The sequence below is a fragment of the Alligator mississippiensis genome, chromosome 4 (assembly GCF_030867095.1).
Source record: "Alligator mississippiensis isolate rAllMis1 chromosome 4, rAllMis1, whole genome shotgun sequence".
Lineage (NCBI taxonomy): Eukaryota > Metazoa > Chordata > Crocodylia > Alligatoridae > Alligator > Alligator mississippiensis.
Genome location: NC_081827.1, coordinates 115625743 through 115651892, shown reverse-complemented (window position 1 = coordinate 115651892; position 26150 = coordinate 115625743). Strand labels below are relative to the sequence as shown.

The window sequence follows — 26150 nt, the reverse complement described above, 5'->3', positions numbered from 1 at the left end:
CAGGGCAGGCCCTATGAGGAGAGGCTAAGGGACCTGAACCTGTTCAGCCTCCACAAGAGAAGGCTGAGGGGGGATCTAGTGGCCTGTTACAAACTAGTCAGAGGGGACCAGCAGGCATTGGGTGAGTCCCTGTTCCCCCGAGCACTACCAGGAGTGACTAGAAATAAGTCACAAGCTGGCAGAGGGTAGATTCAGACTAGACATCAGGAGGCGCTACTTCACAGGGCGGCTATGATCTGGAACCAACTTCCAAGTGAAGTGGTGCTGGCTCCTACCCTGGGGGTCTTTAAGAGGAGGTTAGACGAACACCTCGCTGGGGTCGTTTGACCCCAGTACTTTTTCCTGCCATGGCAGGGGGTCGGACTTGATGATCTGCTCAGGTCCCTTCTGACCGTACCAACTATGAAATTATCTCTAATCTAAAGCAGCATGCAAATTCTCTCTAGAAGCGTGCTGTCAGCTTCTGAGCAGAGTAGGATCACACCTTGCTCTGGTTTCTTGCACCCCATAAAGATTCTAGAGGAAGGATAGCTCCACAACACCACTAGAATGGTACATCACAATTTATGTGCAAGGAGCTGGAGGTAGTACTTAGGGTACTGGGCTGGGCCCTGGGAAATGGGGTTCTATTCCCAGCTCTGGTTCTGGCCTTTTGAGTGATGTCAGATAAGTTTTCTTCCCCATCTGTAAAATGGGGGTAATTATACGGACATCCTTGTAAAGCACTTTTCAGAGTTGCAGATAAACAGTGCTGTACAAAAGCAGGCTATTCTTGTGCCAGAGCCATCTACAGAAGGACTATTAAGCTCTCTGCTCCGAGGCATGACACTTCCTTGTACACAGCCCAAAAGCACATTGGCTATTTTTGTGACCGGGTCTTTATTCAAATTTGCGTCAGATTCTCTTTCTGCTATGGCTGTTAGTTCTCTTTCAGCCAGGGCTTGTAAACATCCAGCCTGCCCCAATACAGCATGCTGGCATCTCCCTGAAGCCACCAGCTTGAATCTCTTGCTCTCATTTTTTTTTTTTTTTTAAAGAAAAATGAACTCTCCAGCTGTTAGAGTTGTGAAGAAAGCCTCAGCAATGTGAATTGAACATAGGGTGTGCAAGTAGATCTGGGGAGGCACTGGGCCATTTGCTCTGAGAGGTGTGAACTGCCTCTCATGAGCTGTGGAGGTGTTAACTTGGGATGCCCAGTGGTGATAATTTAAATGTCAGCAGTGTTAACTATCCCATTGCTCCTGCAGGAAAGGAGTGGGAGGATCATGCATCCCTACATCTGACTGCAGGTGCTGCTTCATTTTGGTGCCACAGGTCAGAAACCTCTTGGAGTTGACATCACTGATTTTTGTCCTGATCTAAACCCAAAGACTTGGCAGAGCCCTTGGGCCCACTGTGGTCCAGCTGAGGGGCAGCCAAGCTCAAGGAGGCCAGTGAACCCAAGAAGTACACATGGCTCTATACTGAATGACAGCCCAAATCTACCCTGAGCTATCTCTTGGTGACTTACGTAGGCAGAGCTTTTAAGAAGGCTACTCTCACTCCTTCCATGTACCCATGTGTTGGAGCCCCATTGCCAGCATGTCTGCTTCCTGCTTTCTCTCTCAGCACTGTGCATATCTGTTTCAAGGTTTTTCCACTGGTTTGTATTTACATTCCAGCGTGAACCTCATTTTTTCTTCTTCTTGCCTGTGTCCCTAATTTCTGTGTGGATAGGCCCTTTTGCATTAATCCTCAGTCCTTTACTACCTCCTGCAAATGTCATGTACATATATTTAACTTCCTCTACTACCCACTGTGTGGAGTTGCCTTAGCTGCATAGTGGCTGGAGAAGAGAAAACTTGAATAGAGGGATCTATTTGCTGTCATGTTACTTATCCTTTGCAGGGATTTCTTGTCTGGAGTCTGTTTTGTTGCATGTCATAAAATGCCTCTGGTCACACACTCGCATCCATGGGAGGCTGTTTCTTGCAGCACAACATGGCAGCTAGGGAACTGTGGCTGGGCTAAATCTTCATGAGGCCTTTCTCATGGCTGGTCTAAAAGAGCATATTGTACAAGGCAGCAGTTTAACTTTTCTTTTCTTTTTTACCAAGATGGTAATACGCAGTTTGAACAGCTATGCCAGTAGGAGGTTCCTTATAGCTATCGCTGGGAAAACCACACCAACAAACAAATAACAAATCCTGTTCTGCAGAAAAATCTGAAAAAATCAAATGTTTGTATTGAAGTAGGACAAAAAGGGCTAGTGTGCTTGAGCTGAATACTGGATAAGGGGCTCTGACACTTTGGCTTGGCATGTGGCATAACTGGCAGGCATGCTGGGTTTCCATCAATCCCAGGAATACTCAGGGGTGGATCCAGAAGGGATACAGTGGTGAGGCCGCACTCCATTTTCAGGTGTAAGTAGACAGGGTAAGGAACGGAGGGGAGGGGTTTAGCCATTTTCAAACTGAGAGCTGACTGGGGTGCCGAGAGCAGGGTGGAGAATTCTTACGTGACTCGGGGACTTAAAAAAAGTCCCTACCTACTGCTCCCATGTTGTGGTCTGCTTGCCCTGATGGAGGGAGAGAGAGGGGAAGGAGACTGGGAACAGGGAGGAATACTGCACCCTGCACACCCCCCTTTTAAAAATCCTGGATCTGCCCATGGGTGTAGTGTAGGCCACTGTGGGTCCCAGTGTAACTGGTTTTGACTTATAGCAGCTTTACCAACCTTTAGAGCCTGCTACATCAGCCAAGCATAAGAATCAAAGGAAAGAGGCAATCCCTGGCTACACCTTGGATGTGTTTGCTGTGTAGGAGGAATGGGAGGGCTGGAAAAGGGCAGTGAGAAGCTTTCATTCAGTCTGGAGAAGTCACTCAGCACGGCTTTATAGTCTCTTTACGAATGCCGTCCAGACCTGTCCTGCACCATCAAGAGCCATTCAAAATATTTAGCTGTGACCTGGAGTGCCTGCACACACTTGCACACTGCCTTTGTTTTCTCAAGGACCCAGCCCTGCAAGGAGATGTGTTGATTCCCAGCGGCTTTGCTCTTCCACCTGTGGTTCCTTCCAGTAATGGGCAATTCAACATATGGTGGAGTCAAAGAATGTGCTAGGAACCCTGTGTGAACTTCTGGCTCCTGATAACACAAAGTTTATCTTACAGGTATGTGGGCACATGTTTATGGGGAGCGGCTACACCATTGTTATTCAGGCAATTAGACAAAAGAGCATTTTAGAGTCAGAGGGGAAAGCCAAATACCAGTGAGCAAACTGGAGGAACTAGCACATCCCACCCTGTTACTCACCACGTGAACAGCTCAGCTGAAGAGAGATACAAATTTGCTCTAATATAGAGAGAGGTCCAGTTATAAGATACCAGAGGGTTCATTTTAACAAAACATTAAGACAAGGGGGAACGCAAGGTGTTTTTATCAAACAAAACCTGGGGACTCTTTACCCTGGATGAGAGACCTCATCAAGCAAGTGAATGTGGCAAGGGAACTTGTAGTAGTTTACACATTTTAGTGAACTAGAGGAGTGCAGTGGAATAAACATTTCTCCCAGTTCTTGCATTGCATTTTGCCTGTTGGCAGCTGTACGCTTGATCCTTGCTATTATGTTCTGCGCTCCACCACTTAAGCAGGTTTAACATAATCATTCCTGTTGGATGTTGAGGCAATCCATCCCATGTCTCAGGGTGCTCTAAAGGGATTCCACAATTTAAAGAGCTGGGCTCGCATAGCAGTCAGGTCAGGCTTTATCTACAAGAACAGAGTTTGCTTCGTTCCAGTGAGTGTGAGAGGATTTGGATTAGTTCCACTGAGTGTTGTAATCGCTGGCTGCAAACTTTTGGCCTTAGTTCTGCCGAGCATGGCTTCTGCCTCATTTTGCCTCTGTCAGGGCCTCATATTACAGTTCAAGGTCTGACAAGAGAAATGTTGTAAGGCAGCTGGAATGAAACCTCTCTCTTTCTCTCTCTCTCTTTCTCTCTGATGCACACTCCCCTTTTTCTAATTTCACCACCCACAAGTGAAGTTGGTAATAATTTGGCATGGAGATCTGGTTGAAGGGGAGGGACAGAAGCAGGGGAGAGACGGGATCTTTTTTTTAACTCTGTCTCTTGCTCTCTGAGTTATAGGCACCTTGACTTGCTTCCTACATTCACTGGATTCCCTGCCAGTGTCCAGGGCCCCCAGACGGGACTGAACAGCCTGAAGGAGATTTTGGTGAGCTGGGTATGTGCTCTGTCCATGGCCCTGTCTGAGTCTGTGTGCTGTACTGCAAGTGCTCGGGGCCATGGTGAGGGGCGAATGGGGGGAGTGGGGGAGGGCGCCACACCTCCTGTCATTCATGAAGTAACTCTGGAGCCTTCACAAAGGCTTTTGCAGAGCTACCCGCTTGGCCCCAGGGGTGCAGGGAGCATTTTGGGAGGAGGAGAAGGGAGAAGCCTCCAGCATAGTAGAGGAAGAGAGAGGTGGTGAAATAAATGAATTAGTTTGGAGGGGCCTAGTAAAGGGTCCTATTTCGTCAGCAATTTTCCATTGAAGAATCTGGAGACAGAAGATGGGGAGGCTGGAAAAGGAAATGGGCAAGGACGGGGCTTGACAGCAAGGAATGCTGGAGAGACTCAGTGGGCAGCTAGCCAAGGGAATGGTCAGTGACAGCACCCGACAAACTGGGGGCTCATCAGCAAAGGTAGGGAGGGATAGGTACAGGGAGAAAAGGAGGAGGAATTCCTTCTCCTACATCCTTTCCTGCCTAGAGCAGCACCACTTGCAGGCATCCCCTGCTGTGAGCGGGGAGGACGGGGGCAGGGGGAAGCGTTGTGAATTCTCTGCTGTGAGCTAGAGGACGTGATGGGCATCCAAGATGCCCTTAACAGAGGCTTTTTCTGTACTACTGTGAATGGTCAGGTTATATGCACCCAGGTACCAACTGGCATGTCGCTTTGGCGGATTCTCCGCTGCTCTAGCTCCAGTGACTTCATTAGTGTTTTCCATTTATGCTTGCTCTGGTGCTGGTGTGTTTCTGTGCATGTGTGCACCGCTCTGTGAAGACAGGGTGATTGAATGCAAAAAGGATTGTGTATGTAGATGCCCATGTGCGTAGGTCTGTGTGTGTGTATGTGTGCAGCTGATCATATGAACACTATAGAAAAGATATTCCGTATTTCTCTGACCCAGCAAAGCTTTCTGTGTAATTGCTGGTAATCCTATCCCAATAGAAAAAAAAATCCTTGCTTAATTTTTCCAATCAATAATTGCTGACAGAAATTTGCTAAACCTTGGACTTTAGCAAAGCAGTCACATAGTGGCCAGACTTCCCACTGGATGCACTTGCCTCCTGCATTCACTGGATTCCCTGTGGCAGGCACAGGCTGCTTCTGCTAAGTGCAGGCTGCAGGGATGCTTGGAGGGAAGTCTGGGCAAATAGTAAAATGTGCTGCTGTCAGCTGGGTTGTGTGAGTCTTTACTTTGTCAGTGAATTTCCGCAGGCATGCTAGAGAATGGCGCTGTTCTCTTAGCTTGAACAAGGCATGCCTTTGGCGGGCCTGGGCTGACTCCTCTCCCCTGCTTTGTCAGTTCTGCCAGCAGAATTCTTTGATATTCCAGTCCTGGGCCCCACACATCTCTACCTATGCTTCCTAGTCCTGCCATTGCAATCACAGCTCCAAGTGTGTGTTGCCTCTACAGTTCTCTCCTACCTGCCATGAGGGGACTGGATATCTGGGATTATCAGTAAATCAGCTGGGCAGGCCCCTTCCTTGACAGGCCTGTGTCTGAGCAGTGGGGCAGGGCTGGCGCATGTACCATATGGAGGGATGAAGTGAATGGCAGATTGTTTTGTACTTCTGGAGCTCTCCATGACCATAGCATGAGACCTCTGTAGTTCTGGCAAAGGCTGTTATAGGAGCATCATGTCGGAACCAAGAAGGCTCCTTTCTCAGTGGTTATATTGTATATACACTCCTATGTGTTGAGGGGCCTGATTTTGTGAGCACTCCTGCTAAACACTGCCTGTAACCTCACCTGCCTGTTGGCCCCTGCACGCTCCACATCTGAGAAGGTTTAACATGGGGACCTGGTTCTCCCTCTATCTGATGGGTCCCTTCCGCATTTATGGGAATTTTGCTTAACTGGTTGTCTTCTGTGCTGTGAAGGGTCCCCCTAGGGTTGGATCTGCCTGTGTGTATCCTGGTATGTGACTTCAAGTGACACCAAAAAGCATTGGCGACATGTAGGGGGTGCACGCGGGTGCGTGTAGACCCCCTGGCTGTGCACCGCCCCGAAGAACCAGCCGTGAAACCAGAAGTGCCGGCAGAAGTGCACTTCTGGGTTCGCCGGTTTTGCTGCTGGTGGTTCTGGGCTCAGGGATTGACCACTGGGGCACTCTCCCACACCAGTCACCCATGCCAGAGCATAATCCAGTGTGAGAGGATCTGGTAGATGTGTATTTAGAACAGTATGAAACCAGGTCCCCAGCTCTGTGTCTTAATCACCCATTTGGCTTGGATTCAGCCACCCCCTGCCAAGGCACCATGCATGCTCCAGAGAAAGAGAGACTGTTGCCTGGGACCTTGCAGAAGGACTGTAGGAGATGCAGGTCTCAGGCTAGAGCTTCCAAAACACTGGCTCTCCTAGTCACCAGTGATCTCCAGGGCTCTGGCCCCTTTTGACCTTTGTACTGGCAATTCTGTTGGCAAAACGATGGCCTCATGAGGCTTTTAAAGCAGAAATGGGTCCCAGCTGTACAATTTTGATGCAGATTTCAGATGCCCCAGTGTTTGGAGGCATTGGCACTTGAGTTTGGCTGTGTTCCTGTCCTGAGAGTACAGTGACACTAGCCTCCAGCTGAGGTTTAGGATCCTTGCAGCCCCCTTTTTGGGACTGGTTTTGTTCTGGGGAAGGCAGCTGAGTTGATAGGGCTTTAGGTAGGAATACTTCCCCCTTTGCCAGAGACTATCCTTCCTATCCTGCCCTTGTGAATTTGAGGGAATGTCTGGGTTTAGTGGGTGGTAAGTCACTAGCTCTGCATTTATCTCAGTGCAATCAGGTACCATTCCCAATATTAACCTTCATGTCTCCTTCGAAGATTCAGTCTGCATTCCCTCTTTGCTTTAGATGAGCTTTCTGTGCCTCATCCATAGGTTCTGCCTCTCTTTTCTCCTCCCATCCCCGGAGGATGTGAGGGCCCTTTGCAAATCTGTTTACTCAGCATGCACATCTGAGGTACATGTCTTTTAATCTCTGTGTCATTTACCTGGCTTTATTCTTTCAACCCACATCAATGTGCTGTGCTCCAGTGACCCCGTATAGGAGAATAGAAGTCAAGCTTGGTGCAGTTGTGGAACATCTTTTCTGAAGCTGAGAAAAGGAGAGCTTCCATTCTCGGAGATGCTGAAGGGGTCAGGCCAGGGGTCCCATTGCTGGAATGTGCAGGGGGTTCAGTGTTTTATGAGAGCAAAGAGAACCAGCCCGTGTGCTGAGCTGAGTTCTTTTACCTTATGTAGATCAAAGACGTTACCTATGTTTAATATAAAAACAGAGGCTTTGAAACCTGATTCTGATCTCACCTACAGCAGCATAATCTTGCTGATTTCATCAGCTACAGGTGAGTCACTAAATGACAGGAGAAACTTGCTCTAGATACAGAGATCCTCCTATGACCAACATGTGATACCGTAGAAGCTCCTTCCTACTCTAAAGCCTGAGGATCAATAATTCTAGTCATTCATATCCTAGGTAGCATATCTGCTGATGCAGAGCCAGATGCTCCTCCCACTCACACTGGCGTAAAGCTGGAGCAACTGCACCAGTTTCTGCAGCGTTACTCTGGATTGGCATTGGTGAAAATGAGAGCAGGATCCAGTCCTGTGCCCTCCTTGCTCCTGCCACTGTCCTCCATGGCTCTCATGGAGCATATGCCTTGAAAATGCCCTGCAGCAGCATGTCACAAGGTAATTACTAGAGGTGTAAAACCCAATTATCTTTTATCAGCTTCAAATTAACACCACTTTAATTTCCAGTGACCTCTTGGAGGACAAGGCAAATAGGTATGTTGAGCATGTGTTCTCTGTAATTTTTTTTCCTTCTTGCTACTCTCCTTTGAAACTAGGAGCTTGTCTGTACATATTTACCATGCTATAGGTATTCTATTAATTTGGAAGCAGATACAGTTAAAGCAGTATATCCCCCCTACCTACCACACCAGCATCATGGTATTTGATATCATACTGTTCAATAAATCCTTATTAGAACTACTCATTAGACCAGGGGGAAGCAAGCAGACATGATAGAATGTGAATAAAAACAAGCCCACATTCTTTTAATGCTCCTTTTAAAGAACTGGTATCTGATGGAGTTATTCCAGTGCATTTGTACCGGTCTAGGGGGGTTTTTTTGTACATTTTACAGGTATGACATGTACCAATAGATGCACTTTTGGCCCTTATTAAGTGTATCTGTTTCTAAACTGGCATTCTTCTACTTTACCAATCTTTCTCATCAAAGAGGATACATCATGCTATCATATAGGATGCATTAAGCCAGTGGTTCTCAACCTTTTATGTACTAGGACCCATTTGTAAAGATTGATGGCTTGTCCCAACCCACACCCCCCTGGCCCTACTAGTGCTTGACCCAGAGTCATGGTCCTTCTGGTGCCTGACCCACTGCCCTGCTGCCCTGCTGCCGCCTCGGTACCTGGCCACCCTCCCCCAATGCCAGCAGGCACCTGTCCTCCACTCTGTGTGTATACACACACACGCACACGCTGTCCCCCTGCCCTGGCCCTTCACCATTGCTCCCCGTACCCTTACCTTCATCTGGCTGCTGGGGCTGCTCCCATGACCCTGCCAGCCTACAAGGGTAAATCCATGCTTTCGTACATTTTTCTGGCACTTACTCATGACCTTTTGAAATATTCTTGTGATCCACTTTTGGATTGTGACCCACAAGTTGAGAAACGCTGCATTAAGTGACCTTTACTTTTTCCCTTTGACACTTCTTTCAATATCTTGATTGTTGTGGGCTCTTAAAATGGGCTATACCTGAGTAGGCTGTTTGGCAGCTTGTTGCCTATCCTATGTGGGAGTCAATATTGGACAGCTTGCATTGAGCTTTCAGAAAGTCTTTGAAGCATTTGTATGGTCTACCACAGTTTCATTTACTAGATGTCAACTCACAATAGAGAAGCTGCTTTGGTAAGTAGTCATGTGACATGCTCAACACATGGCCTTTGTAGGTGCACTTTAATTTTGGCATATGTGCCAATCACCTCTGTCCACTGGAGTATTGCCATGGGTGGGACGTGGTCTTGTTGTTTCACTGCCATAATTTTTGGAGACCTCCTAGACTTTTATACCGGTTCAGGAACTTTTCAAACACTGTCCAGGAACATTGTTAACCACCACCTAGCTCAGGCATGTCAAATTCTTCTGGTCAGATCTGTGTCATGGGGGCTAGATTCAGATCCCCACCTCTGGCAGCAGAGTGAGAGGCAGGACAAGCAGCATCAAGGAGCTGTGGGGGTTAATACAGGGATTTTCACTCCCCCTGGTGCTGGCATGTGTCCCCAGTGGGTCTCTATACCCTGGGTTTTGTGGTGGGTCCTGCCTGTGCACACCCTGCCCCTAAATCCCTGAACCATCTAGGAGCCTTGTAGGTCAAATGACATGATTCTGCAGGCTGGATCTGGCCCATAAGCTGTATGTTTGACACCCATCCCTTAGATCAGTGGTTCTCAACCTTTTTCCTATTGGGACCCGTTTGCAAAGGTTCATGGCCAGTCCCAACACACACACCCCTGGCCCAGCCAGTGCATGACCCACAGTCCTTGGCCCTCCCTGGGCCATGCTGGTGTCCCTCACTCCTGACCGGAGGGGCCCCCAGCTGTCCCCATCCCACTCAGGCCAGAATGCAGTAGCTGCGGCGGCTCTGGCTCACACAAGTGGCAGCAGAGCGAGGAGGCCTGTGGCAGCCCTTGCCCTAGGTGCAGCTGCCATGCTGCATGAGGCAGCCTGGTCACAGCCCCTTCTGCCCCCTGAGCAGCATCTTCTGGCTACCCTGCCCCCATAAGCACCCAGCCCAGCCTTGCAGCTTTCCCCCGCCCCCTTCTCCCACTGGAAGGGGCAGGCGCTTTCCTGCCGCCACTGTGCCGTGCCGCAGTCTCGGTGCTTTCCCAGGATGAGCGTTTCTCAGCTTGTGGCTCGCAACCCTCTGAAATCTCCTTGCAGCCCACTTTTGGGTCATGACTCGCAGGTTGAGAAATGCTTCCCTAGATGATCCTGTGTTTTCATCTGTCCTCCTGTGGATTCCTTTCCATAGTGTCTCACTCCATTGTCAGTGGCCCTTTTGTTTCAGTAACTAAAATGTAATGCAGCATTTCAACTAAATGAGCTGCCAGTTTGTAGAATAGCATCAGAACATTTCCCAGGTGGTTCTTTTCCCTTCTTCCCCAAGCCCAACAGCCTATCTAGTCGTCGATTCCTGTCCTTCCTGTTGTCTTCATCTTGCTTCTTGTTGCTGCTGGTTTCCATGTTAAGGTTCCAATTCCTTAGGACAGGGCATATCCTTTGTGTGTTGTAATGGTGACTACCATAATGAGGTTAATCATAAATGAACTGTGATCCATGTGCCAGCTAGATTTCTTTCCAATGGAAAGAAGCTTACTCAGAAGCCATTGTTGTGAGGGGGTGCTTCAAAAGACTCTTTCCAATTAACGTTACCTTGCACTCATCCATCATCCAGTTGCTTAAGATAATGAGGTAGTCTAATAGAAACAGTTTCTCCTGATATATAGGGGAGTTGAGGTAGCTTAAGCAGTAGGGTAGACAGAGTGGGCTCTCAATCTCTGCTGAAACCAACTGTCTGCAGCATAGATCCTTCTCAAAGGACTATGGTGGGGCAATGATGGCTGGGGACTGAAGGCTGCTGCTCCCATGCTGCTGCAGTGCAGGCTCCTCACAATAGCAACCCCCACAGGGGCTTCCCATGCCTCTAACCTGGTGCCCAGGGTTCATGCCCTGCTTGCCCACCCCTCGTTACACTACTGCCCTACAAGCTGTGTTTCCAGTGCTGACCCCCCATGGCTGCTGCAATTTTATGCTATGACTCCTGTTAAAAGCGGCTAGAAGGAAAATCACTTGATGTGCCCTGGGAGCTGACAAGCTGATTGCTGCACACAGAAAGGCTGCCCACAGATGCAGCCAGAAACCCCACATTGAAGCACCGAGGGTTGGGCAGCTGAAAAAGAAGGCATTGCTGAGCATGAGAGAAAGGATGAGAGATGTCCTGTGACTCTAATATAGGTCTAGTGTGTTTCTAAGGAGGATAGAAACTTTGTCAATGTAAGTGGGATGATAGCCTTAGAGTGGAAAGTGCTGCATGAAGAAATCAAAACCCCCTTGAGAATGGCAGTCTCAGAGAAACACTTACTGTGAGTGTCTCAACACTGGAAGACTGAAGAATGCTCTTCAGGGGGCACTTTTGTTCCAAATTGAGATATGCAACATAGCCAGGCAGGTGGAGATGGGGAAAAGCTGCTTTCAAAGCCAGTTTGTTTAGAGATGGAGAAAGTTTTATCCTTAAATGATATTTCCTCAGTTGCTGCCTGAGGGGAGACTTGTTCTAAACTGGAAGCAAGAAACTATCCCAGATCATATCTGACTTACGAGCACATGAGATAAAAATGTAAGAGGGCCACACTTCTGCAGTGTGTGCGCATTTTAGAATCAAGCAAAGCAGAGGAGGCAAACTCACCAAAGCCAGCCTAAGTAAGGTACTGTACGAGTCTGGCTGATGAAAGAGAAGCTAGGGCCAACCTAAACTGTGGGCATCTATTTCACAACTCCAATCTTGGCGGTCACATGCCCGTTTGGAAAGTCAGAAGACATAAGAGATGCATGATAAGTCTCTCCTCTTTAACAGGAAAATAAAGCTACAAAGATACCATGCTTTGTCATTTATGCACAAGGCCTCTCATTGCCTGTCTGTAGATGTTTTCCCCGTCTCATTATCATTCGGTATCTCAGTGTTGTTGGCATTTGGTCTGGGCAAACAAAGGCATTTGCAAAGTTCCAGTCCAGATTCGAGTGTCTCTGAGGCTCAGAACAGTCTTGTGATTAATGCTATAGGTTGGGACATGGGAAGTTTGAGTTAGCTCCTTACTTTACCATCAAATTCCTGTGCATCACCTAGAGCAAGTGATTTGAATTTCCTTGTGCCTCAATTCCCATCTATGAGATGAGGATGGGAATCCTGCCTTTGTGCTTCATCTCTTTAGCTTGTGCAGAGACTGTGCGGGACTGAGGAGAAGAAAACCTTGATTAGCTCTGAGCCTGAAGGCACTACTGTAATACTAATAAATATCAAGCAAAGGCAGTTGGCTTTGTGGTTCTCTTTAGGTCCATTTCCAACACTCCTAAACTGTCTACTGCCAGCATTTTAAGTCATCCTTAATAAACCTAGACAAAAGCATCATTCTGCTTGATGATGTGCACTAGACTGTGGCAAATTGGAATGTGGCAAAGACTGAGACAGATCAAACAAGTTTCATTAAGTATACCTTTTCATTTGACAGGACACAGAACTCTGCTTTCTTTAGATGAGGAGGAGCCTGTGCTGAAACCTCAATGAACTGATTAGCTGGGTGACATGTCTGCTACAGATTAGGGAGCAGTGAAAGATGCTTTCCCTGCTTAAAAAAGCTTAGAGAAGATTGGCAAGAGCAAGTTGCATCTCAGAGCTGCAATCCAGATTGACAGCTTAGTCAGAGATCTGACTGAAGAGGGCAAAACTGGGTTTGACAGGTTCTCCACCTTAGCCAGCCAGGGGGAAACAAACCCTTATGGGAAGGGTTAAAGGATTTCTTTATGGACATTCTGCCTCTGAGTTCTACAGGGATGTGAAGATCAAGTCTGTAAATAGCTCAATATTTTGGCTGTGATCCAAAGCCTGTGTTTAGACATGTGTTTTAAATATTGTAAATGCTTTTAGCCCTTAGTAGATGTCTCTAACACTGTGTGCACCTCAATAGAGTCAGAGTCTCTCTAAGGATTTTTTGCAGCTGAATTGTATGGTAGAATTCTATTAAACCCACCCAAGGTTTTTGTCCTGTTGCTGCAGTCTCCCTCACAAAAGCCCATGTTAACAGCTTTGCCCAGAGACTGATCCTATCTGTGTTTTAAGTTGATGGGAGGTTTGCCAGTGATTTTCAAAGCAAGCTGGATGCAGCCTTGTGGCATCTGGCCAGCTGTATGAGTGAAGGATGTTGTTGCTTCGTGCCCAGCCAATTCTTGTTTGATGTTTACTTCAGTGAAATATGGTGAAAAGCTGCATTGTTCCAATTATGGACTATTTTGTGATGAAAGTTAGATAAAAGTTGCTTTCTCCTATGTCGTCTTCTTTTTTTCCTCCCCCCTTGGCCTATTTTTTCCAGAGAATTGGCATTTGTTAGACCATTTCATTTGCATTGTGCGACCTATGGAAATGACCAAGGTACAGTAATGATAGCATTCTCCTCTGTACAATACTGTGTCAGCTTTGCCACTTAGCACAAAATCCTGCTTCATCTCCACCCTGGTGTGCCTTATGCTGATAAAAGTGCCCGGGGCATTATTTGTGTTTGTCAGGCTATTGAGTTAACAAGCTGTTAGAACACCACCTGCTCTAATGGGCAGGGTTATCCAGCCAAACCCAAAAGACCAGAGTTATCCATTTTCACTGTGCACTGTAGACTTGCAGGGGTACTGACAAGCAAAGGATTTACACATGGGCTTTATTTGGCTCAGACACATAGAGGGTGCTCATTAAAGATGGACCCTAGCCCAGCTGTTGAAGAAGTTTGGATACAGATTTGGATCCCATCTTTCTGTCTCAGGCCTGTTTCCAGTGAGTCCAGCTGGAATGTGGTATTGCTGCTACTAATGATAATGATTGTATCAGGAGTCTTGTGATAGTTGATTTTCCTAAAGCTCCAGTTCCTGGAGGGATGTAATTATTTGAGAAGTCTGTGTGTGTGTATGTGTTTCTAGAGCTCATGGCTATAGAGAATAGTTGAAAGTGTGACCCACATGTGCTGTAAAGACTTAAAACTAGAAGGGAAAAGAACTCAAGGTATATTTGTAACAAAACAAAAACAAACAAAAACATCTCTTTGTGTCTTTTGATCTAATCTAGTGATTTTTTGTGAGGCGGGGTGGAGAGGAAGGGACATGCTTCTGATTTCTGAGTACTTGGGGGTGGCAAGGGTAGAACCCCTGAAGTAAAACATCATTGCTTTTGGGAAGTTTGGATTCAGACCATTTATAATCCTATAGTTGGGCCCACCTGCAGCTAAAATTATGAATGATATTTGTTCTGTGGTGTCACAAGTGAGCTTTAGCCATAACTAGGATTTTGTTGGGACAGTTTATTAGCTAGTCACACTTTCCACATGAACCACTTTCAGGTGAATCTCTGTGTTTTCCAAGTGGCATCACTTGGGCTCACTTGAAATTAGGCAGCCACCGGATCATTTTCCTAGGCAGAATGAAGATGGCGCCTTTGGCTCAATCAGTCATGAGTAAGGCTCAACCCTAACCTTACCCACAACTTTTCTCTGACACTTGAATGTTAGCAGCCAGAGTGAAGGTGTTGATGCCGATTAGGCCTGACCTTGTTTCTGTGAGTTTGGGCTAGGTTCCAGTTTACTAGCCAGCTGTAAGGATCTTGTCAACACTGGGGAAAGGCACCTTGTTACAGGTGTTCATGAACATGTTTTAATTAATATGAAGGTATAAATACAATTTAGGACTTAATATGAAAAGGGGAAGTCATCTTTATAAACTTGCTATCTGGCCATGATTAACTCTACTATTTTTCATTAGACCTCTCTAAGAGCCATACCTGAAAGCTTGTAAAAAAACATTTTTCCAACTGTTTGAGTTAGTCTAATAAAAGATATAAGATTTACCCAAGGAACTTTGTCTGCCTATGTGCTTAGACCAACATGGCTACAACCTATACCCCTGATATCATGCTGAATGCATTTTCTAATAGGATGTATTTTCACAGTGTAAATGTGGCCAAAACATGGCTAAACAACATTTTTTTTCTATTAATGTTTTCACTAGTCATTTAATCTACCTGTTTAATATTCTTATATCCAGCCTAACACTAAAGTACCTGAACATTTCACAAGCATTTACAGGAGTATAGATTTTATGTGTCTTAAATCTCAGGGGCATTGTTACCTTGTTTGGTTTGCAGGGGTGGACGCTGGTGTGGAGGTTTGTTGTTCTTTCTCGTTGCTATGGAAGCAAACCTAAGTCAAAGAAGTGGGTTTGCATTTTTCTGTGTGTACTATACTTTAATTAGCTGAGCTGGCCAGTGGGGGGTCAAAAACAGGAAATCCTGACTATAGGAGTGGAGGGTTTTCTATATTCATTCAGAGTAGGGATCTATCAGAGTCACTGACTGCTGCTGACAGAAACCAATATCATAGGCTCATAGGGTAGTAGGAAAGTAGGGCTGTAAGGGACCTCATAAGGTCAGCTGGCCCTGTTCAAGGAAGGATCACCCCTGACTAAACCATCCCTATGAAGTGCCTAACTTGCTTTTGAAAGCTCCCAAGGATGGAGATTCTACAACTTCTCTGGGTAGCCTGTTCCAATGCCTGACCACCTGCATAGTCAGGGCATTTTTATTCATAAATTCATAGATTCATAGATTGTTAGGGTCTGGAAGGTACCTCACACATCATCGGGTCCAGCCCCTCCACTCTAGGCAGGAAGACAACTGGTGTGAGGTGACCCCAGCGAGGTGACCGTCCAGTCTCCTCTTGAAAACCTCCAGGGTAGGCGATTGCACCACCTCTGGAGGGAGCTTATTCCACAGTCTGGACACCCTGACTGTGAAGGAGTTTTTCCTGGTATTAAGCCTGAAATAGCCTTCCAGGAGTTTGTATCCATTGGTCCTGGTCTTCCCCAGGGCTGCCCTAGTGAACAGTTGTTCACCGAGCTCCTGATGCACTCCTCTGATATAGCAGTAAGCTGCTATCAAGTCCCTTGTCAACCTTCTCTTCTTTAGGCTAAAGAGGCCCAGGTCCCTCAGCCTTTCCTCGTATGGCTTGCCTTGCAAGTCCCAGATCATATGGGTGGCTCTTTTCTGGAACCTCTCAAGGTTTTCCATGTCCTTATTGAAATGCGGTGCCCAGAACTGGACGCAGTACTCCAGCTGCGGTCTCACCAGTGCTGAGTTCAGTGGGTGTATCAGCTAGTTTACACAATGTAAGAAACCGCCTTGTGCATGGAGCAGATGACTTTCAAATGGTGTTTCCCTGGAGTAGCTGATACGTGAATGTATCGGTTTGGTGTTCTGTTTCATTTCTCATGCTCTGTTTTTTTGGGGTAATCCTCTCTTTTACAGAGCCATGGGGAAGAAAGCAGCAAAGGAGGTTAAGCCCAATGGGGTTATCATAGTGCCTGAAGAGCCAGAAAAGGAGCAAATGGAGGAAAGAGGCCAGTGGAGTAACAAAGTGGAATTTGTGTTGTCCGTGGCTGGGGAGATCATTGGCTTGGGCAACGTCTGGAGGTTTCCTTATCTCTGTTACAAAAATGGAGGCGGTAAGTCTGGAAATGTGCGGCATATACGAGATGTGAGTGGTACAGGAGAAAGTTTCATCTATTCATCCATCCATTGACTCCCAACGCATGCACGCACGCACGTGTACGTCTTCTTTGGTGTGTCTTTTTCATGGACTAGGGAAGGCTTTGTAGGGGTAGATGAATCTAGCCCCATAAAGGTGAGCTCAGGTGGGCCATTTCTCAAAGTAGCTGCTAAACTCAGCTTTTTAGTAGGGACCCATCTGAGTGACCCATCAGAAGATTTAACATGTTTATGGACAGCCAAAAAGCCAGAAGCTTAGTCAAAACACCTTTGAGGTCTCCTAAAACAGGGGAGAGCTCGCTGCTCCTGTCACTTCCCCCACAGTCACCTCCACCCAACAATCCCTAGGACCTTCTCTTCCTCAACCAGTCCCCTTTGAAAAACCTCCTCCCATCCCAACCATACCTCAGCTCCTTCTGATCATAATTGGTCTCCTGAGAGTAAAAGGCTCTGCTGCTTTTATCTGCTCCAGGGCCTGGTTTCCTTCTCAAACCAACTGAATACCTGCTCCCTTTTCCTGAAATGGGGAAGCAAAACCTTCCTCACAGTACAGGAATATGTCTTGTAACAACCTTGACTGGAAAAAAACAAGTATCCATTTAACTTCTAGAAAAGAGAAAAGGCTCCAGAGTTTCAATGCTGAATAACCAAGCAAATTTGCCATGTAGGCAAAGATAAATTTTACAGGGCCTCAGGGAAGTATTCTTGGCAGGGTCGGGGAGAGAAGGGCATCACTACCTCTTCCCTAGTCATAGTTCTCTGAATAGCCTATCCATAGCAAAGGGAAACATTTTCCATTCCCCTTCACCTCCCTTTCTTGCATGACTTCCTTAATTCCTTTTCCAATAAAACTGCAATAATACCATTACATGGTTAAAAATTAAATTTTCTAGTACCAATAAAATGAAACAAAGAGGGGATAATTGAGTGTAAGCAGTTTCTTAATAAGCCAAAGTCCAACTTTTTTTTATAAAGGAAAACTAGGAGTAAAAAAATATGGCCCAATAATGCAATAAGGGCATACCCGGTCCTCCCATTCTATGAACACATTTCGAGATAATGTCTACAGTCATAAACACCTCTCCTTGACCTTGGAATTCCTGTTTTCTACCGACTGTGTTACAGAGGCCTGACACTCCATACTTTTGGGTCTTTCCCATGTGCAGCTCCTACACTGACTCGTTTGCTGACTAATAGTTCTAGACTTCCCAGATTTCTGTCCTCTGAATTAGTATCACAGAACTTCTCTGCACTGACCTGATTCAGTGTCCATAGAAGTCAATAGAAAATCTCCCATTAACTTAATGGGGTTTGGATCAGCTTCTGAAATGCAAGGAGCTTTTTCTTAATTTAAGCTGATCTTCATGAGACTTTAATGTCTTCTCTGAGGGCTAACCATTGTCAGTAATTCTTTAAATTTTGGCTGGGAGTTGCATAAGAACATATATATGAGTTGCTACATCAGCAAAAACCCATGGTCCATCTAGTAGTATCCCTTTTCCTAATGATTTGAGAAAAAGGATAGAAACCTCTGAATACCACTGAGAACATTCCTTCCTGAGTTCAGGTTATATCTGATCAATTCATGCCCAGTTATACTAGGATTGATAGCCCTTGTAAATTTCACCCCAATTAGCATAACTGGAAATGTAAGTGCCTATTGCATTAAAATTACTATTATTCACATTATTATTATTTTTAACTTGGTATGTCCCCTCAGGCACTGATTTTGTTAGATCTCCCAAGGTAAATAGAACTAAACCTAATCAGCACTAAAATGGGAGCTGCTTACAGAAAATCCAGGAAGCTTGCATAAAGTGATGCTGAAGATTTTAGTAGACAGCCCACTTGCACTCTGGACCAGTGGACCAGCAGGGTGTAAAGTCAGGGAGTGCTTTCTTTCACACAACACCAACATGTACTCTGACTTTCTGTATGGTCATCAAAGCTTCCCAGCAAATCAGTTCATTGAAATGGCTTCAGCACCCTTTGTAAAAATAGAATCATAGTAAAGTAGGGCTGGAAGGGTCCTCCAGCTGTCATCTAGTCCAGACCTCAATATGTCTTAATGGTTGTATACTCCAAACTGGATAATGATGCGATGTATGCTCCTAACAAATTAAATTGGTTGTGCTTCCTTCTTCACTTTCCTATCCTTAATTGTTGTGCAGTGTTAATGTGAAACTCTTGGTGTCCACCATACAAATGGCTACACTTCCTTTACATGGTCATGGTCTCCTAAGCATATAATTGACTAATAAAAAAAACAAGTGTGCCTGTTTTTTGCTGGTCTTCCACAATGTGTTTACACCTTCAGTGGCACAGTAACACAGTCAGGAGGTCATAACTGTAGTTTGTAAAGTGCTTTGGGAAATTCAGAGAGAAGAGAAGCTGGATAAATGTAAAATGGCACTATAATTAATTGTTATTATGTGCTAAATTGATCAGCCACTGGGGCAATTGGTGTTAGAAAACAGGACCAAGGATCTCCTTATGCAACCATCTACTCAAGTGTTTGAGGATATTATTCTCTCACAAAAACTCTGATTGTGATGACCTTTTATGTGGCATCAAAAGGGGCAGCAGTCTTTAGCTGAGTTTGTGTGGCAGGGGTAGGCAATTATTTTGGGTGGAGGGCTACTTACCGAGTTTTGGCAAGCCATTGAGGGCTGTAAGGGTAGCTCCGCCCCTTGACATGTGCCCCGCTCCCTGGTCACCATCTTGGGACTGAAAGTCCCACACCTAGCCCCTGGCCTTTGCCACTGGAAGTCCCTCCCTGCCTCCCTAGAAGTACTCCTTTCAGCAAGAGGTTTTGCCATCTCAGAACCAGAAAAATACCAAATTATATTCTAAAAATCAAACATTTACTGCAACATTCATTAATTTGATAAACCGGCACATCCTGATTTACATGTGCTTGTGTAGTATACATAGAGGTGATTGCACAATAGCTTAAAATGAAGTCTTACTCTTGTATACTGTGGGGACAGTGTGGGGGTGTGGATAGGTGCAGGGGATGTGTGTATGTGGGGTGGGAGGAGCATGTGTGTGGGTGGGTGTGTGGATATTGGGTGTGGGGGGGTAAGGGGGTTTGTCGGGGACTGTGAGTGTGTTGAGGGGCAGGTGGCTGGGGAGGATTGTGGCATGTGTGGACGGGGAAGATTTGCCTACAGCCCCCTGCGGCAGGCAGAGCCCCCTGCAGCACTTCTCCAAGCTTGGGTTCCGCGCTCTTGCCCCCAGGGCACCAGTGTGTGGCTTGCAGCTACTTCCCCCTGTCTACCACCGCTGCCCTTCTTCCCTGTTTTCCCTGCTGGGGAAGAAGTGGCGGCTCATTGTACCTTGCTTTTGCAGCTGCTTCAGCCTGCTGGTGGCTTCCCCTGGGTCCTACTGCCCCTGTCTCCTGTCATCTTTGGCAGGCAACTAGGGGCAGATAAATAATAATTTTTTTAAATTTTTTTAGGGGCCTTGTGGGCCAGATAGAATGGCCTGGTGGGCCATATTAAGATTTGGCCTGTGGGCCATATTTTGTCTGTCCCTGATGTATGGGATATATATTCTCTGGCCCTAGACTGGCTCTCTGGATGTGGAAAGAGATCCTTCTGCAAGTTCCCAGCAGCTATGAGACATCTGTGCTTAGGGAACATCTGGATGTTTTTCTTCAGTTTAGCATTACTGGCACAAAACAAAGGGGAAATGTTCTCTGTTTAAACCCAGTTGCTAATTATCCATCATAGAAAGGAACTTCTCTCGGCATGACTGTTACTGGGCCTGGAAAGACAGGCCGAGAGCGCAGAGTCTGCAAGGAGAAGACGCCTATTACAAACATCTGTGTTGTTGCCATGGGACTGGGTATTGGGGTAGAAAGCTGCTAATGATCATTTGAGGCCTTTAGGGTTACTGTTTCAACGAGGAGGACAATGGTGGTTTTGAGGCTTGAAATCCAGATGCGTATTATGGAAATACAGATTACAAGATTGAGGAAGGAAAGGCTGGAGTTTAAACTGAGATTGTGGCAAGAATTGGAAAACTATTTTCAGGTCAGGCTGAACCAAAACATAACTTGTGAAGGGATTTTGAAGAAACAACCCCCCTAAAACATCAATCCTCCCCCCACCCCGCTTTCCCACCAGCAGTGTTTCAACCAACTAGAGGTAGAACTTGCATCCTGGGATGCTGAAAAAGAGGCAGGGGGGTCATGACTAGCATACAGAGTAGACTGCTGGGGGAGATGTCACTGTCAACAGCCAGGTTAACCCTCCCCTGGCCCAGCAACCACTGCACTTTTATGTGATAAATGAGGATCCAAAGCCCTGAATTCACCAGTGGCTGCAAGGCCGGAGAAGGATTAACTTGGCTCTTGATGGTGACATTTAATACAACCCCTCACAGCCCTGGTGTTTCCCAAGAGGAGGAGGAGCAGGGAGCTGACAAAGGAAATCCTAACCCCTCTCTGCTTTACCTGCTTTGAGCCTTCTTGCCTTCCTTACTGAGAACTCGTGGCTTGTGTCCCAATTTTCCTCTCTTAGTTATGCTGCTGCATTTGACCCCCAGTCAGTTGGTTTTGGTTTCAGGTTGTTTTACACTTTTTAAAACCTTTTTTCCTGGTTTAAAAAATGTAGGCAAGCTGTTAAAAGAAAATGTCATTTTGAAAAGAAATGTTGAAATTTGGAAAATGTCAAAGCTAAAATCTTTTGACATTTGAATGTCCCCCCACATTTTAAGGCTAAACTTATTAATCAAATTTGAATTGAATTCATGAATATCATGGTTCCTCTAAAAATATAATTTCTTGGCAAATGTAGTGGTTTTTGAAAAAATATATGCAGGTTGCATCAACTGGAGCTGAGACATTAGTCCTATTCCTGCTGGGTAGGAAAAGTCATTTTTGTTAGGTATAATAAGAATTCCCCCTACATTTCCCAACTTTGCTCAAACTTATCATGAAGGTTGTAAAAAAAAGGGTCAGCTCTCATTTCCCCCACAGCAATTTTTGCACTTCCAGATCCTGGCCAATACCAGACGCAGAAGTACTAAAATAGCCTGAGGCAGGTAGTATTTCCAGCTCAAGAAGAAATTGGAGAGCCTGTTCTCTTATAAGCTCCCCATAGCTCTGCAGACCAAGAGGGTCAGTTAGTTTAGACAAGCAGTTATATTCTGTGATCAGCCATGTCTAAAGGAAATATTCCACCTCCCTGGTTAGCATATCAAATGGCAGGGGGTGGTGTGGAAATTAGTGACATGCTTAGTACAGATCCTTGCATCATTAACTGCCTCACTTTCCGCAGGTGCTTTCTTCATCCCCTACCTCATTTTCTTGTTTATGTGTGGGATTCCTGTGTTCTTCCTGGAGACTGCTCTGGGGCAGTACACCAGTCAGGGAGGCGTCACTGCCTGGAGGAAGATTTGCCCCATCTTTGAAGGTGAGTCCATTACTGGATAGCACTTCCTTTTAAGTCCTTCTTCTTCTCATCCTTCTTCCCTTCCTCTCCTCTCACTCTCCCTTCCTTTCCGTCCAGGTTGTTTCCTGCAGTAGCACCCACAAGAATGATTAGCGTCTGCGTGTAGTGGGCACTGGACCAACACAGGACAGGACATGGAGCGTAGCGTCCAGTTCAGGGAAGGTGCAGCAGGACAGTGGAGCTAACAGACAGGAAGAACAGGGGAAGAGAGGATGAAGTAAATGACTCTGAACACTGACACAGGCTAGAAAAATATCATCCGCAGGGGGCTAGCTGTAAATTCTCCATGGCCTCATACAGCTCTTTCCCTGCCTGAACTTGATAAAAGGTCCACTGTTTCCTGTTTCACCAAGAATACTCCCCTGAAATGAATGTTTCAGCATTTTCTAGCAAACCAATTGATTTTCCTTGCCTCCGCTCCAGTGGGATGGTCCGTGTCACTATTTGAGGGTAAAGACTGATATACTGGGGGCTATTATAAATGATGGCCTAACTCCCCATTAATTTGTCTTCACAGGAATTGGATATGCCTCACAAGTCATCGAATCCTATCTGAATATCTACTACATTGTCATTCTGTCCTGGGGTCTCTTCTACCTGTTCAGCTCCTTTGCTGCTGTGCTACCCTGGTCCAATTGCAATAATCCTTGGAACTCAGGTACAGCTCCAGTCAATCTGCGCCTGGGAAGAGGACCAGGGGTTGGGGATTGTCAACAAAACATAAAATTGATTTTTTCAATTAAACAAAATTTGCACAAGATGCATTTGCTTTATGTGGAGAAAATACTTTTTATTTGCAATATTTAGGGTTACCATATTTCCAGTTCCAAAAAAGACCTATCAGGGAGACACCTCTCTCCTTACCTACAGCTCCCTGACCCTGCCAGTGCCCCTCACTCCCACCTGCAGCCCCCTGTCTCTGCTACTGCTCCTCACTCCTGACCCACAGACCCCAAGCCCTGCTCGTACCCCTCACTCCCCCCCACCCGGCCCTGCTAGTACCCCTCACTCCCAACCCACAGCCCCCTACTCCTCCAGCCCTGCCGGAGGGGGCCCCAGGTGCCCCTGTCCCAACTGGGCTGGAGCTCAGGAGCTCCGATTTGGGACTCCAGGGCTGCAACAGGGGGCTTGGCCATGTCCCCCTGGGCAGTTTCTCCCAGCTGGTCGAGCCCTGTGAGCATGGGCGCTGGCCCCTGTGCTGCTGGCCTGGCTACAGAGTTCCCTGCTGCCCCCCTGCCCCCTTCCTCCACTGGAGGGGTAGGTGTCTGCCTGCCACAGCCCAAGCGCCTGGACACCGTGCTTCCCTCAGTGCCGGCAGGCATCTGCCCCCCATCACACACTCATCCCCTATACACACCCCTGCAATGCACATGCATACACTGGAGAGTCCCCAAGCCCTGGCCCTCCAACTCCTCCCCCCCCAGACTTACCTGCATCCAGCTGCCAGGGCTGCTCCCACCACCCTGGCATTGCTGGCCATGTGCTTGTGCAAACAGACGGACATACGCCTGCTGCCTCCAATTGCCCTCCCCCTGCTCTTGCCAGTGGAGCGGAGCAAAATCCCGGACATTGGTTCAGATTTCAAAAAACTGCCCAGATGGAGATTGAAGGGTCCAAAAAGAGGAAATTTCTGGGAAAACCTGGACGTATGGTAATCCTACAATATTTACATTGAGAAACCGGTTACTTTAATGCTGATATCCTGCTGCAGTTCATCTTTATTATTGTAGTATGGTTTTCTAATGTTCCCATTCTCCCCAGCTGGGGGAACTCCCCAGCTGGATAGCATCTCCTATGCTGCACCTTGGCCTGGGTGTCTCTCCTCACCAGGAAGGGAGACTGTGAGGCATCATTGGGTGCAAAGTCTGACCAGGGAGCTTGGCCCTTGGAAAAAAACTTGGGGGCATAAAGCACTATTGCTGAATGGGAAGATTTTGAGTTTGGCAGGGAAGGGTTTGCTGGAAAATTAAACTGTTCAGCAGGAGGAGAGACCATTTTCATATCAGCTTTGGTCTGCAGTCCTTGTCACAACTTTCCATTAGGGCTGGCACTGCCTCTTATCTCTCGTACTCAAGTACACCTCACACCCGCAAGTGACTCAGTTAGCCTCTGTGTATGCCCACCTCAAGAGTTTGCCTTTGTTTTGTCAGTCTGTGTTTACTCAGGCCAGGTCTATGTAGCAGTCAAGTGTCCAAAGTGTGGATGTAACAGTAATCTATATCAATTAGTCCAACATAATTGGACTTCCCTCTCCTCTTCAAGGCTCCCTGATAAACATGACCTGTTTGGTAAAAGTCCAGTTGTTTTGATGTAACTGCTTCAACACAAGGAGCTACTGTAAGTCCAGTTATCCTGATTAGGGATCACAGCTCCATGTACCCCTGACCAAAGTAGCCATGCTGGCAAAAGCTTGCAGAGTAACCCTGCCTTCAGTGCCTGTAATGCCTGTTGAGGGTGAAATGGGTTCAGTGTTGGCCTATAGCCTATTTCTTCACAGACTTTTTGGCCTTGTTTTTACTACACTGATCTGGCTCCCTTCCCAGCAGTATGCTAGAAAGCAGAGCTGGAGAGAGCTTTGGCATCTGCTCCATTCCTCTCCTCTTTCACTTGTGTTATATGATTCATTTCTGACATGTCTGAATATCCCCCTCCATACTCAGTCCACTCGCAGCCTTCCCTTGTCTTCCCTACACTTCCAAAAAAAAAAAGGGGTCTGATTCCCACCACTCCATGAGCAGGCCTGTAGAAAGGCAGGGAAAGTCCTTTCTGACCTGTCTCTTAACATTTTGTGAAGGCTCAGCCTAGAGACAGGCTCTCTGTCTGTCTGTCTCTCCCTGCCCCCCCCCCCACCCCGCGTTTAATTTATTGTTTGCTAAATAAATGATGAGGCACTATTTATTCTATCTACCCATTTTAGGAATTTCACATATCATTTGCACTTTGGCTCTGTGGGAGGGGGGAGGAGGAGGCGTACTTGCAAAGCAGCGGGGGGGAGGAAGGGGTACCTATTTGTGGTGGGGAACCAGGAAAAGTGCGGGGAGGGCAGAGAAGAATGAGATTTAACATCCTGGATAACTGTAGTTGCATTCTACAGCCATCTGGTTTCCATTCAGTAGGGATCTGCCTCTTCCTTCAGCCCTCTAGCTGTTCCCAGGCTGGGATTCTGGGTGAGGGGAGAAAAAGTGACATTTTGTAATAGCAAGTGAAGGATTTGTTTGCAGTTGCAGTAAATGAAGAGGAGGTGGGAGCATCCAGGCTGAGAGGCAAGAGATTTCTGCTGGCTGACAAACTTGCTTTTCTGTTTTGTTAGACCTGTGCGTGGATTTCCTGAATGCCTCTGGTTCGGAGAACTGGACAGCACCAGCCAACGCTACCTCCCCAGTTATTGAATTCTGGGAGTACGTACCCCCATTTCTGAACCTACTTACCTCCAAAGGTCATGGCAATGTGAATACCTGGAATGCTGCCTCTGTTGTAACAGAAAAGATGTGCTATAACCACGTTTCAGATTCAGAACCCAGGCCTATGGCATGTGATGCATCAAAACGCTGTGGGGCACATACAGAAGCAGCTTGACTTGAGTCTATGAAACCCCACCCCCTTAAGCATGTATGTACACATCCCCCTACTGACCTGGCAGATACTGTAAAGTATTCCAGATGTGGGTACACAGGCCCTGTACCCATTTTGGTAAGGTTGGCCCTGGTAATACCTAGGGGGCACACAGGCAGTTAGTTCATGTAGGAGTATATCGGTACAGTTTGTTTAGAAGAATAGCTAGAAGCAGGGAGCCAGGGGAGATTCTGAACAGATGCTCTGCAGTAAAGCAGAGAGAGACAAAGCAGCTTATTTTTCTTATTCTAATAAGGCTCCTTGTTCAGTGCCTGAGGAAAACTGCTCTTTCTTTGATTCCTTACCGCTGGAGTATATGCCTGTGAATTCCAAGAAATTGCCCCAGGGCAAACAGGCCTATTGCCTAAGAGAAATATACAGAAGGGAGAAATGCATCAGAGTGCACTGAAGGGAATCATTTTGCACCAGATATTAGAGAGAATG

General features: G+C 46.6%; 1 protein-coding gene across 6 annotated transcripts in view; it reads left to right on the top strand.

Annotated features, from left to right (window-relative positions):
- Positions 1-2894: 2894 nt before the first annotated feature.
- The window catches only part of SLC6A12 (solute carrier family 6 member 12), a 56924-nt gene continuing 33668 nt past the window's right edge, over positions 2895-26150 (top strand). The window contains exons 1-6 of one of the 6 annotated variants that reach the window (XM_014609113.3): positions 3942-4027; positions 4128-4224; positions 16396-16592; positions 21921-22055; positions 22612-22752; positions 25405-25492. In XM_014609113.3, coding sequence (XP_014464599.1) covers positions 16400-16592; positions 21921-22055; positions 22612-22752; positions 25405-25492 — 557 coding nt within the window. In that variant the 5' untranslated portion in view covers positions 3942-4027; positions 4128-4224; positions 16396-16399. The other 5 variants (XM_019489639.2, XM_019489641.2, XM_059726497.1 and 2 more) reach the window with 5 other exon arrangements.